The sequence below is a fragment of the Ursus americanus genome, chromosome 21 (assembly GCF_024610735.1).
Source record: "Ursus americanus isolate L20-20 chromosome 21, mUrsAme1.1.p, whole genome shotgun sequence".
NCBI classification, from domain to species: Eukaryota; Metazoa; Chordata; class Mammalia; order Carnivora; family Ursidae; genus Ursus; species Ursus americanus.
The window spans coordinates 44,744,929-44,758,252 of record NC_142147.1 but is presented as its reverse complement, the minus strand read 5'-3'; the positions used below and the strand labels follow the sequence as shown (position 1 = coordinate 44,758,252).

Genomic DNA, 13,324 nt, shown 5'->3' with positions numbered 1-13,324 from the left:
CTAATTTGTTGAATTTTCTATTTATAATTTTTTCTGGACACTTCATCCTGACCCATTGATATGTTTTACTGTTCTTCAATTGTACCCACACTTTAATTGCTGTAATAAGTTCTAGGAAATCAGGTAGGCAATCCATTGTTATTATTATTTTTAAAAAATGAATCAGTTTCTGTATGTTTGAAAATTTGGGTAATAAAGCATTGGGGAAAATGACTTGATTTTCTTGTACAATTATAGCTAAATTTTGAGACAAATTGCCCCGTTCCCCCCAAAAATTATCTTGCTATTTTGACTGACATTGGATTGAATCTACACATTTGAGGAAGTTTCAGATCTTGACGTGTTATATCTTCCCATCCAAGAACATGGAATGAGTTCCACTCATTTAAGATTTTTTTGTGCTATTTGCTTTTTTTTACTTTTATATTTCCAGCACATTACTGATCTAGTTTGGTTCCAAGATTTGAAATCTGTTTATGTATAATATATTTTAAAATTTTTCATATTTATGTAACATTTGAACAAATTACTATGTTATTACTTCTAAAATATTTCAGTATGTTCTTCAAAATTTACACATAAAAATGATCTAATTTTCGGGGCGCCTGGGTGGCACAGCAGTTAAGCGTCTGCCTTCAGCTCAGGGCGTGATCCTGGCATTCTGGGATCGAGCCCCACATCAGGCTCCTCCGCTATGAGCCTGCTTCTTCCTCTCCCACTCCCCCTGCTTGTGTTCCCTCTCTCGCTGGCTGTCTCTGTCTCTGTCAAATAAATAAATAAAATCTTAAAAAAAAAAAGATCTAATTTTCAGGAGGAATAACTTTTTCCTGCCATTTTATTGACTGAGCCAGAAAAATAATGAATAATCGAGGCACCTGGGTGGCTCAGTCGGTTAAGTATCTGCCTTCCACTCAGGTCATGATCCCAGGGTCCTGGGATCAAACCCACCACCTCCGGCTCCCTGATCAGCAGGAAGTCTGCTTCTCCCTCTGCCCACCTGCTTGTGCTATCTCCCAAATAAATAAATTTTTTAAAAATCTTAAAAGGGACGCCTGGGTGGCTCAGTTGGTTAAGCGTCTGCCTTCGGCTCAGGTCATGATCCCAGGGTCCTGGGATCAAGTCCCACATCGGGCTCCCTGCTCAACAGGGAGCCTGCTTGTCCCTCTGCCTGCTTCTCCCCCTACTTGTGCTCTCGTTTGCTCTCTCTCTGTCAAATAAATAAATAAAATCTGAAAAAAGAAAAATAATGAATAATCGTGTGCCTGAGATCATATTAGTCTTTTATCCCCCATGAAATGAGATTGTTTCTAATATTCATTGTCATACTAATCATGGGTAGTCTTGGAATATATCTTTGTTAATGTTGTATTATTATTAAGATATAATATACTGCTCAATTCAGTTTAGGTCCTTGCTTCAAGAGTTGTATTAAAAAATTACATTGGTTTATAGAAATATAACATTTGACAAAGTGTATTTGATAGGATCCAGTGCAACATAAGATACTTGGATACCTATCTTTCAGATAGGTTAAGCTTTTACATAAACAAAACCAAACAAATGCTCAAATCAAGCAAGAACACGCAGTTTCAAATAACACACAAATAACACTATTTTTTAAAAAGATTTTATTTATTTATTTGACAGAGAGATGGAGAGCACAAGTGCGGGAGCTGCAGGCAGAGGGAGAGGGGGAAGCAGGGAGCCCAATGCGGGACTTAATCTCAGGACCCTGGGATCATGACCTGAGCTGAAGGCAGACACTTAACCAACTGAGCCACCCGGGTGCCCCTTTATGCACTATTTTATTTTTTTATTTTTATTTTTTAAAGATTTTATTTATTTATGTGACAGAGAGACAGCCAGTGAGAGAGGGAACACAGCAGGGGAGAGGGAGAGGAAGAAGCAGGCTCCCAGCGGAGGAGCCTGATGTGGGACTTGATCCCGGAACGCCAGGATCACTCCCTGAGCCAAAGGCAGACGCTTAACGACTGCGCTACCCAGGCGCCCCTATGCACTATTTTAAACTATTAAGTAGAGAATATGCATTCCGTGTTAAGAAATCTGTCAATGTAAAGGAATATTGAAATAACTTTTGGCATAAAAATAAATAATTGAAATAACTTTTGGCATAAAAACAAATAATTATTTGTTTATTCATGTAATAGATATTAATTGACTCCTGCTAGTAACAGATTGTTCTAGACGCCGGATATGGACTGAAAACAGGTAGACGAGACCCCTGTTTTCATGGCTCTCATAGTTCTGTAGGAGGAAGAGGTCTTCCTTTGATAGAAATAATGTAATCCAATAAGATAATTTCAATTGTTATAAGTACCACAGGAGATTTAGTAGGTGATGAGGAGAAAAAAAGAAAACTTTAGAAATGGGATTTTTATGCATGACAAGGGGATAGGGTTCCCAGAAAGGAGTTTTTAAAGAAATTATGGTGAGAACTGTAGTTCACTTGACTTGAAGACATTCATGTGTTCCTTCTGTTTCTCCCCAGGTTCTATGGACCTGAGAAAAATCATACCTCAGTCACCTAGGCAATGATTTCTGCTAACTTTGCAATAGGTATGGTCATCCTTGCTCAGACTGGAATAGGGACTATGGGTAATGTTTTACTCCTTTGTCATAATGTCTGCTCTCTTTTTAGGAGACATAGATTGAGACCATTAGGGCAAATAATCAACCATCTTGCTTTAGCCAATACTTTGATCCTTCTTTGTGGAGGAATTCCTTTGACAATGGTAGCCTTTGGGTTGAAATATTTCCTACATGATGTCACATGTAAACTTGTCTTTTATTTTCACAGAGTGGCCTGGGGAAATTCTCTTAGCACCACCTGTCTTTTGGGTGGTTTCCAGGCCTTGAGTATTAATCCTACAAACTGTAGATGGGCAGAACTCAAATTCAAATCCCCAAAGCATATTAATTCTCCATGTATCCTGAGTTGGATGTTTCATTTGCTAATAAACATCATTGTTCCCATGAGAGTGAGTGGACCAAAGAGTAGCAGAAATATCAGTGTGAAATCAAATCTTGGGTATTGCCCTCATTGGTTTATTAACACAATTACAGAATCATTATGTTTAGTTATTTTCACCTCTGTTGATGTTATTTGTTTGGGACTCATGATATGGGCCAGTGGATACATGATATTTTTCCTTTATAGGCACCAACAGCGAGTCCAATACATTCACAGCACTAGGCAATCCTCCCAAATGTCCCCAAAGATCAGAGCCACAAAAACTATCCTGATACTTGTGAGCACTTTTGTTTTATTTTATTCTCTCTCTTCTGTTTTTGAAACGTATGCTTATTATTTTGACAACCCACAGTTGCGGCTTGTGAAAACCAGTGTATTTCTAGCATCTTGTTTTCCAACCCTCAGTCCCTTTTTGCTCTTAAAAAATGATCCTCATATTTCTGGCCCCTGCTGTTCCTGCTGAGGAAGTTGTAGAATTTTCCCAACTTCTGACAGCCTTGTACAATGTTCATTCACCCATCGATCTCCTTCTGTGAAGTAGATGAAGTATATTCTCCGTATCACTGATGTGTTAGACACAGTGGTGAACAGCAAGGGTATCTGCTCCAATAAAGTCTGTGGAGAATCCAGACATCAAACAAATAAGTGTATATAATTGCAGTCACACAGATTGGTGCAATGAGGAACTCAGGATAGTAAGTGTAAGGACTGTGGAAAGCTTTCCTTTGTATCTGAAGTTTATGCTACTTCCTGAACATTTTGGAGGAAGTTTGCCAACCATAGTGGGTGTTTTAGGTAAATGGAAAAGCACGTTTGAACACCATTTCCAGGAAGGAACACAGAACATACAAAGAACCGAAAGAAACCCCGTGTAACTTTTGTGCCAAGAACGAGGGACTTCGGCATGGGCCGAAGGGTGGGATGACAATTTGCTAGGTTTTACAGATTAGGTTAGGAATTTGTACCATGGGGGCACCTGGGTGGCACAGCGGTTAAGCGTCTGCCTTCAGCTCAGGGCGTGATCCCAGCGTTCTGGGATTGAGCCCCACATCGGGCTCCTCCGCTGGGAGCCTGCTTCTTCCTCTCCCACTCCCCCTGCTTGTGTTCCCTCTCTTGCTGGCTGTCTCTATCTCTGTCAAATAAATAAATAAAATCTTAAAAAAAAAAAAAGAATTTGTACCATGAATCTCAACAGCAGTTTCAGACAATTTAAGGATTTTGTCAAGGAGAAAGGAGGCATTTTTTTAATGTCCAATTTGCATAACAATTATGAGCATGGTTTATTGAATTAAGCAAGAGTGAACTTGGGAAGAAGATACAGGAGACTTCTGAAGTCAACAAGGTGAGAGAGGATGATGCTTCTGATAAAGATGATGAAAATCAACATGAGGAGGAGGAGCACATGGACTTGAGAAAAACTTCCTTAGGAAGAAGTATGCACTGAACTTAGCGATCATTTTACAAATGGTTATTTAAGGCTGGTGGGGACAGTGCCTCACCATTCTCTTAAGACTTGGGCAACTGGATGGATTGTGGTGGTGTTCCTTGATCTTCAGAAATTGGGAAGCTGTCCTTGGGATGTAGAAATACTGCACATTTTTTTTTAGCACGTGGAGTGCATGCACAGTGGAGTGTGCATCATGAATGCATCTGGTGAAGTATCATACACATGTATCTCTGAGTGGGGGACAGATGGAAGATTTGCTTTGGAAATACACATTTGGCTGTCAACAGCATATATGGGTAATAGGGACTTAGGTAGGGTTGAAATAAGAGAAAAGGCATTTTGAGAGTGGAGAGAATATGCCTGAGAACTTAGTAACAAGTTAGCTTCATTTCAAGATCTGATAGAGTCACAACTAATGAATCATTGAACACTATATACAAAACCGATGATGTACGATACAGTGGCTAACTGAACATAATAAAAAATAAATAAAGATCAGATAGAGGAGGAAGATCTACACTTCATTCATTTATTCATTCATTTTAACAAGAATATTCAATGCTCCCTTACTATATGCCAGTCACTGTTATAGGTGATGTTATATATAGTAATATATAATAATACATATGATAGGAAAAAATAATGGTCCTTATGGAGTTTACATTTCTACTGGGAGTGGCAGAAAATGTTAAATAGATAACACTATAGTATTTCAGCTGCTGCTAAGTGCTCAATTGAAAAGTAATCAGTAGGAAGGGGACAAGGAATGCCCTGGATGGTTCAGTTTTGTTTTGTTTTGTTGAAGATTTTATTTATTTATTTATTTATTTGTTTGTTTGTTTGTTTGTTTGTTTATTTTAGGGAGAGAGATAGAGAGAGAGTGCATGCACATGAGTGGTGGGAGGGGGGCAGAGAGGGAGCGGGAGAGGTAAACAGAATCTTAAGCAGACTTCCCCTGAGTGTGCAGCCCATGAGACATGGGGCTTGATCTCATGACCCTGAGATGATAACCTGAGCAGAAACCAGGAGTTGGACGCTCAACTGACTGAGCCACCCAGGTGCCCCCTGGGTGATTGTTTTAAATGATCTGGTCAGGAGATCCCTTCCTGAGAGTGTGATATTTGAACAGAGTCCTGAAGGACTTGAGGGAGAAAGTAAAGCATACAGTGTTTGGCAAGAATATAGAGGGTGGAGGGGATAGGTAGAGGAGAGACTGAGGAAGGACAGTTATTGGTATGTTGAGGGAATAGTAAGGTGACCAGAGGGGCTGCCAGGAGACTTGGGAATAAGCAATAGGAAGAGTTAAAAGTGCCAGCTTATATGAAGTCTTGTAGGTAGTGTAATTATATTGACTTTTTTAGGGAGCCGTTAGATGTTTTTGAACAGAGGAATGACATGATCCTATTTATTTTTCTGAAAGAATGATGATGGTGGTTTTATACTGTATCAATTCCAAGAACTCCCTTCCCAAACGGTTTCAGGATAGGGTTGGCGGAGGCGATGTTTGTGCCATATTTAGAAGTTGGAAGAGAAGCGGTAGCCATATGCTCTGAAGGGCAGTGGGGGCCCCAGGTGCTGCCACAGCTCCCCACGGTGCTGCTCATCTGCTGACTCACCAGCAGGCACGACGCTCCAGCTCCTGCCAGGAAACCTTGTTCAGCTCCTCCTAGCACTGCGCCAGGTGTGTGTGTGCAGCCCATGACTCTGTGCCCCCTTCTGCAGGTCACCCACGTTGTAGGAGGTGGAGGTCGTGAGACACCGACACAGGTCCCACTTTGTCTTCACTCTCTCCTATTTCACACCCAGCTTTTATATCCTGACTCTGTGGCCTGCCAACCTACGGTGACCTCAGGCCCACCACTGGACCTTCATGGCATCCCATAGACTTCTTTACCAGCTCCCACAATGGTGAGAGTTCTAATTCTTATTTTAAAATACCCTCATATTCCATACCCCTCCCAGTGGTTCTACTTCTCTGATTGAATCCTAACTGATACAGTGATCTTCCTCCTGGGTTCTTGCTCAGGAGATCAAAGGACACTAGAAGGCAAACTGTGATAATCCAGGTGTGGTGTAATGGAAGTGGTGAGCATTGTTCAAATTTGCATATATTTTTACGTATTTGCCTTTCTCCTTTTCTGAGGCAATTACAATCCCCAGGCAAACATGAGTCTCTCTCTCTCTCTTTTTAAGATTTTATTCATTTATTTGAGAGAGAGTGAGAGAGATCACAGAGGGAGAGGGAGAAGCAGACTCACCGCTGAGCAGGGAGCCCGATGCGGGGCTTGATCCCAGGACCTTGAGATCATGACCTGAGCTGAAGGCAGATGCTTAACCGACTGAACCACCCAGGCGCCCCAAACATGAGTCTTTATTGTCTTGTTATTTCTGTGCCAGCTTCCAATACAGATGAGATTTATAAAAATTCCAGGCTCTTGTTTACTCCACATGATGTCTTTTTGCCCCCATAAATTTTATGGCAGTATAGCATTCATAAGGAAAGAGACCCAAATCATAAGTGTGTGGACTGACATTCTCACAATGTGTGTGCTCTGATGAAACCAAAATCCAGATTAAGAACATACCAGTACCAATATCCTAGGATTGATTTTTATGCCATAGTGAAGTCACTAATCCCAAAGGTAACCCCATCCAGATTTCTAACACTGTACATTAGTGTCATTCTATTTGAGCTCTGTATAGATGGAGTGAAGCAGTATGTACATTACACCTGCCTTCTGTGGCTCAACATTATGATTCTGAAACTCACATCTGTTATTGTGTGTAGTTGAAGTTTTTAAGATTTTTAAATTTTTAAGTAATCTCTACACCGAATGTAGGGCTCGAACTCACAGCTCCAAGATCAAGAGTCAAGTGCTCTACTGACTGAGCCAGCCAGAGGCCCCTGGAGTTGAAATTCTTTTATTCTCATATCTGCATATTCTTCCATTGTGTAAATACAAGGCAATTTAATCCTTCTAGCGTACATGTTCTTTTGGCTTGTTTCCAGACTTGGCTATTAGAATAGTGCTGTTATAAATTTGTTTGTACATGTCTTTTGAGACATTTATACAAGAATCTCTTCTGAGAATATAGTGAAAACCGCTGGATCATTTGGTAGGCATATTTTAGCTTCTGTAGACAATACCAAACAGTTTTCCAAAGAGTTTGTAACAATGAATTGATATTTCCACCAGCAGTGTATGATAATTCCGTTGCTCCAAATATTCCCCCAACATTTGGCATTGTCTATTTCTCCCCCATTTTAGCCATACTGATGAATGTGTAGTGATATCACACTGTGTTTTTAATTTTCATTCCCCTGTGACTACTGAAGTTAAGAATCTTTATGTATGTTTTTTGTCCATTTGGCTGTCTTCTCTTGTGAATTATCTTTCAAAATGTTGCCTTGGGTGCCTGGCTGGCTCTGTCAATGGAGTATGTGACTCTTGCTTTTCAGTGTAGAAGTCTTACACATCCTTTATTAGATGTTTCTCTAGATAATTGATGTTTTTGATGCAATTTTAAATGGCGTAACTTAAAAAAAAAAGATTTTGTTTTTAAGCAATCTCTGTACCCAATGTGGGGCTCAAACTTACAACCCCGCGAACAGCCAAGCACCTCTAAATGGCATCACTTTTAAAGTTTCTTTGTTGAAAAAAGAAAAAAGTTTCTTTGTTGGTAGTATTTAGAAAGTACATAGAAATAAAATTAGTGTTGTATTTTGAATTTGAATTCAGCAACATTGCTAAATTATGGTATATTGCTTTAGATTCCATTTTATTATCTATGTGCACCATGATGTCATCTGTGATAATAACAGGTTTATTTATTTTCATCCAATCTATATGCCGTTTATTCATTTGTCTTCCCTTAAATTCATTGGATAGAACCTCCAACAAAGTGGTGAGAATGGGCATACTTGCTTAATTCTTATCTTAGGGGGAAAAGCTTTCAATTTTCACCATTAATTATAATAATTCATCGTTATGATTAGCTGAAGAAATTTTAAATGTTATTGTAAGAATAAGGAGGTTTTCTTCTGTTCTCAGTTTGCTAAGAATTTTGCATTTCTTGAATAAACCCTATTTAGTTGTGATATATATTTTATTTTTAATTGATTTATTAGTATTTTGATAAAGAGTTTTGCATCTATGTTTATGAGATGCATTTTGAAATGTCCTTATCAGGCTTGGTATCAAAATTACTGGACTTTTACAATGAGTTGCAGAGTGTTTCCTTCTTTCTGTTCTCTAGATGAGTTTGTGTAAGATTAATATTATTTCTTTCTTAAATGTTTAGAATTCCCTGGTGAAGCAATCCACACATGGAGTTTTCTTGTGGAAAAAATTTAGAGTAGTGGCCCAATTTCTTTAATGGAGCTAAGAGAATTCAGACTTTCTATTTCTTCTGTGTCATTCATAGGTTTTATTTTTCAAGAAAATTGGTCATTAAACTAAGTTGTCAAATACTGAAATTTTATTTATTGCATTCTCATTATCTTTAAAATGTCTGTAGAAGGATGCCTGGGTGGTTCAGTCGGTTAAGCATCTGCCTTTGGATCAGGTCATGATCCCAGGGTCCTGGGATCGAGTCCCATTTTGGACTCCCTGCTCAGCGGGGAGTCTGCTTCTCCCACTCCCTCTGCCCCTCCTCCCCGCTCATGCTTTCTCTGTCACTCTCACATACTCTCTCTCAAATAAATAAATAAATAAAATATTTTTAAAAAAGAAACTGTGATCATTTTTTCCATTTCTTGATGCATACTTGACAACAGCAGAATCCCTGCATTTCCTCCTTAATATGAAGAGTGAGTACTGTTATTATAGGAAAAGTTCTTGGAAAGTCCTTGGAAATTAATCTGACTGTTGCAATAGCAATTTGCAAGTGATATATCTATATATCTATATATATGACATTGCAAGGAGAGTGACATCATCAAAGAATAAAAGATGCAAATATGGTGACTCCTATCACATCTCCACTTACTTCACTTGTTTAGCTTGTGTCGAAATGGATGGAGTTTGGATAATGACTGTAGTTTATCATTAAATCAATCAGGATTCCTAATTTCTGTGTGTTAGATGATGGCAGGTTAAACTCATAGTAAATGCCAGTAGTACAGAGGTCTCAGTTATGTCCCCCAAATGAAAGTCATTGCTACAGTTAGCAATTCTTTCTACTTAGAAGCACAGTGTTGGGGCATCTGGGTGGCTCAGTCAGTTGAGTGTCTGACTTTTGATTTCGGCTTATGCCATGATCTCAGGGTCATGGGATTCAGCCCCACCTCAGGCTCTGCACTGGACAGGGAGTCTGCTTGGGATTCCCTCTATCCCTCTCCCTCTACCCACTTCCACCCCACCCAGTCCGCTTGCTCGCTCTCTCTTAAAAAAAAAAAAAAAGCACAGTGTTTATTTGGTTTTGGTTTCTGCACATTTTAAACGGTACATACACACCATTTGAATCTGCTGCTCTGACCCATTGTCTGAACGACTTACAAAATAGGCAGTATTGATTGGGTCCCAAAGCTAGAGAAGATTTGGCAAGTCTTTTTTAAAAAATTTTTCAAAGATTTTACTTTTAAGTAATCCCTACACTGAATGTGGGGCTCAGACTCACAACTCTGAGATCAAGAGTAGCATACTCCACTGACTGAGCCAGCCAGGCACCCCTCTTTTATTATTGATGTACTTCATTCTCTTAGTTTCTGAACTACCATATTCTTTTCTGCCCCACATTCTTTGCTGCCCACTTCTTTTGGGCTAGATCTCTTAACTTTGTAGTACACCAGGGGTTGTTCCTAGTTCTCCTCCTCTTCTCTACCTTCATATTCTTTTTTTTTTTTAAGATTTATTTATTTATTTATTTATTTATTTATTTATTTATTTGAGAGGAAGAGAGAGAGAGAGCGCAAGACTGCAAGAGCAGAGGGAGGGAGAAGCAGACTCCCAGCTGAGCAGGGAGCCCAACATGGGACTCGATCCCAGGACCCTGGAATTATGACCTGAGTCTAAGGCAGATGGTTAACTGACTGAGCCACCCAGGTGCCCCCATATTCTTTTTTTTTTTTAAGATTTATTTATTTATTTGACTGGGAGAGAGAATGCAATCGGGCATTCTCGGGAAGGGCAAAGGGAGAGACTCTCAGGCAGACTCCTTGCTGAGTGCAGAGCCCACTGCAGGGCTTGACCTCACAACCCATGAGATCACAACCTGAGCAGAAACCAAGAATTGGACACCCAGCAGACTGAGCCACCCAAATGTTCCTACCTTCATATTATTTTTATGTATACACATCTGGTTATTTGGTTTAAAAAAAAACATCAAAATAGACCCATCCAACTCACTCCCATCTATATGTAAATAACTTTTAATAATGCCTGCAATAATCTTTCTCTTTAGCTTAACACTTATATTCATTGGATATTTGCTGGGATTTCTAACATGAATGTGTCTAAAAATGGACATTTTTTTTTCTACTGGCCTCACCCATTTTCTGTTTCTCCTGTATCTCAGGAAATGACACCAGGCTGCCATAATTTTCTTTAATAAATCCTTAGAAATCAGTCTGATTACCTCTTGTGTTGGTGATTGCTGACATAAGGGATTGCTTAAAGGATTGCTGTTGAGAATTTGATAAAGGGATAACATACAAATACGTGGGCAGCTTAACGCAAAACAATAAAGCATGGAACAGTTTTCTGAGGCTTGCAAGCCTGGGGGAACCATTATAGCACCTAAGTTTGGAAAAGCAAGGTAAGGAGTAGTTACTGGACACAGAGAAGTAAGGCTTACCAAGCAAAACATGTGATGAGACCTATGGTGTGTGTGTGGGGGGGGATGTCGAAGCCAACCTTGACTGATTAGGGATGGAGGGAGCTAGGGAAATATGTAGTCCAATTTCACTCTCTTCCTGCTCGCCAGTCTTATACTGGTGTAGTCCATTGATACAGCCCATAATGAATAGCTTTGGAGGCACAGAGCAATGTAGAAGTGGGCAAAGAGCAGATGTGGAGGGACACAGGGAAAAGATACATTTCAATGACCCTTTCTTTCACAATCCAGCTTATTCACAAGTGCCTTTGGCTCTATTTATGAAATATGACCACTCTATATCAATCTCTCTATATACATTGCTTCTGCATTAGTATAACCCATTATTTTTGCCCTGAATTACTGTGTTATCTTCCTAATTTGTGCCACCTTTCAATTCTTTAACCTCAAAGAACCCAAGTTTTATATTGTAAATTATATGCAATGAAAACCTTCCTGCTTAGAATTCAGCTTCCAAATCTCATGGAACTAGAAAAGGACCATCACATCAAGCCTAAACAATTAGAAAGAAAGAGATGATAAAGGGCAGAAATAAGTGAAATAGAAACAAATAGAGAGTACAATAGAGAAAAACTACATCAAAAATCTTGCTATTTATGCAATTGGTTAGTCCAAGACAAAAAGAGAGGAAACACAAATGAACAATATCAGGAATGAGAAATGAGGCATTAATATAGATCATACAGACATCAAAAATGTAAGATGTTATGAAAAATGTTAAGATGGTAAATTGGACAATCTGGTGAAATAGACAAATTCATCGAAAAAACTTTGCAAATTTATTTAGCAGAAGAAAGAGAAAATCTATTTTAAATTTTATCATAAAGAAAACTCTATGCCTAAACACGATGGAAGAAATTGCATCAATCTTGCAAAAATTCCTCCAGAAAACATAAAAAGGGAACACTTCCTGACTTTTTTTGTGATCCCAGAATAAACTTGATTCCAAAATCTCATGAGGCTCAAGATTGCTTATGTGAAGTCGTTTGTGCTTCCATCTGAATATTAGGATTTTTTTTTCTATTTCTGTGAAAAATGCCACTGGAATATGATAGGGATTGCATCGAATTTGTTGATTACTTTGGGTAGTATGGACATTTTAACAATATTCTTCCAATCCATGAACACGAGATATCCTTCCATTTATTTTTGTCTTTTTCAGTTTCTTTCATCAAGTATAATTCATGCACATCCTTGGTTAAATTTGTTCCTAAATTTGTATTATTTTTGATGCTACTGTGAATGAGACTGTTTTCTTAACTCGTTTTTCAGACAGTTTGTTGTTAGCGTACAGAAACACAATTGAGTTTTGTACCTTGATTTTGTATCCTGCAACTTTACTAAATCCGTTTATTCCACCTTCTTTGGTGGAGTCTTTAGGGTTTCCTATATATAAGACTCCGCCTTCTCTAAGAGTTATGTTCATTTGCATTTTTCTCCATAAAGAGAAAAGTAAGTTACACTGAAGCTCTAAGAAGAAGCAATGTTCTTTCAGAAGCATCCTCAAGTTATCAGCCGCCTGCACCTGCGCACTCCTGGGGCTGGAACTCCCACAAATCAGTGGTCTGAGCTCCGTTAGGGGCGGGCCCAAGTTGCATGCCGGGAACAATCTGAGCTGCAGAACGCTAGGCTTCTGAGGCATTTCCCTTTTGGGACTGCATTTCCCAGTGGCCACCACGCCGAAGTAGCGGCTACTTCCGGCACCCAAGGGTCGTTGTCCTGGTCGGGTGAAGCCCTCAGGTCGAGAAAGGAGTCGTTGGCTGCCAGAGGCCTCTGCTGAGCAGGACGCCAGCCGGAGGGACCCGCCAGTATGGGTGGGCAGAGAGAGGCGCTCAGGACAGGGCGCTGACAGGCACCCGAAGGAGCTTTCCTCGAGCGCGCGCGCCCAGCGAGGAGGGGGATTGTGCGACCGCGAGGGGCGGACGTGGAGTGTGGGGGTGTGTGCGTGAGGGCGCGCCTGGTGCCTCGGTGCTGCGGTGACGGGGGGAGGGGGCGTGTGGACACTGAGCGTGCTTTGCTGTGGCTCTGTGTGCGTGTGTGTGTCACCGGGA

The 13,324-nt window shown here is 39.9% G+C and overlaps 2 protein-coding genes across 2 annotated transcripts in view; both read left to right on the top strand.

Moving 5' to 3' along the window:
• Positions 1-13,324, top strand: part of LOC123784112 (uncharacterized) — a 78,844-nt gene that overhangs the window by 44,189 nt on the left and 21,331 nt on the right. The gene's annotated exons all lie outside the window — the stretch shown is intronic.
• LOC123784123 (vomeronasal type-1 receptor 1-like) lies at positions 1,827-6,789 on the top strand. The gene has a single exon (XM_045785384.2). The coding sequence runs from the start codon at positions 2,553-2,555 to the stop codon at positions 3,453-3,455; it is 903 nt and encodes a 300-aa protein (XP_045641340.1). The 5' UTR covers positions 1,827-2,552; the 3' UTR covers positions 3,456-6,789.

What these genes read in the sequence shown, in the direction of transcription:
- LOC123784123 (XM_045785384.2), top strand. Translation starts at nt 2,553, where the DNA reads ATGATTTCTGCTAACTTTGCAATAGGTATGGTCATCCTTGCTCAGACT.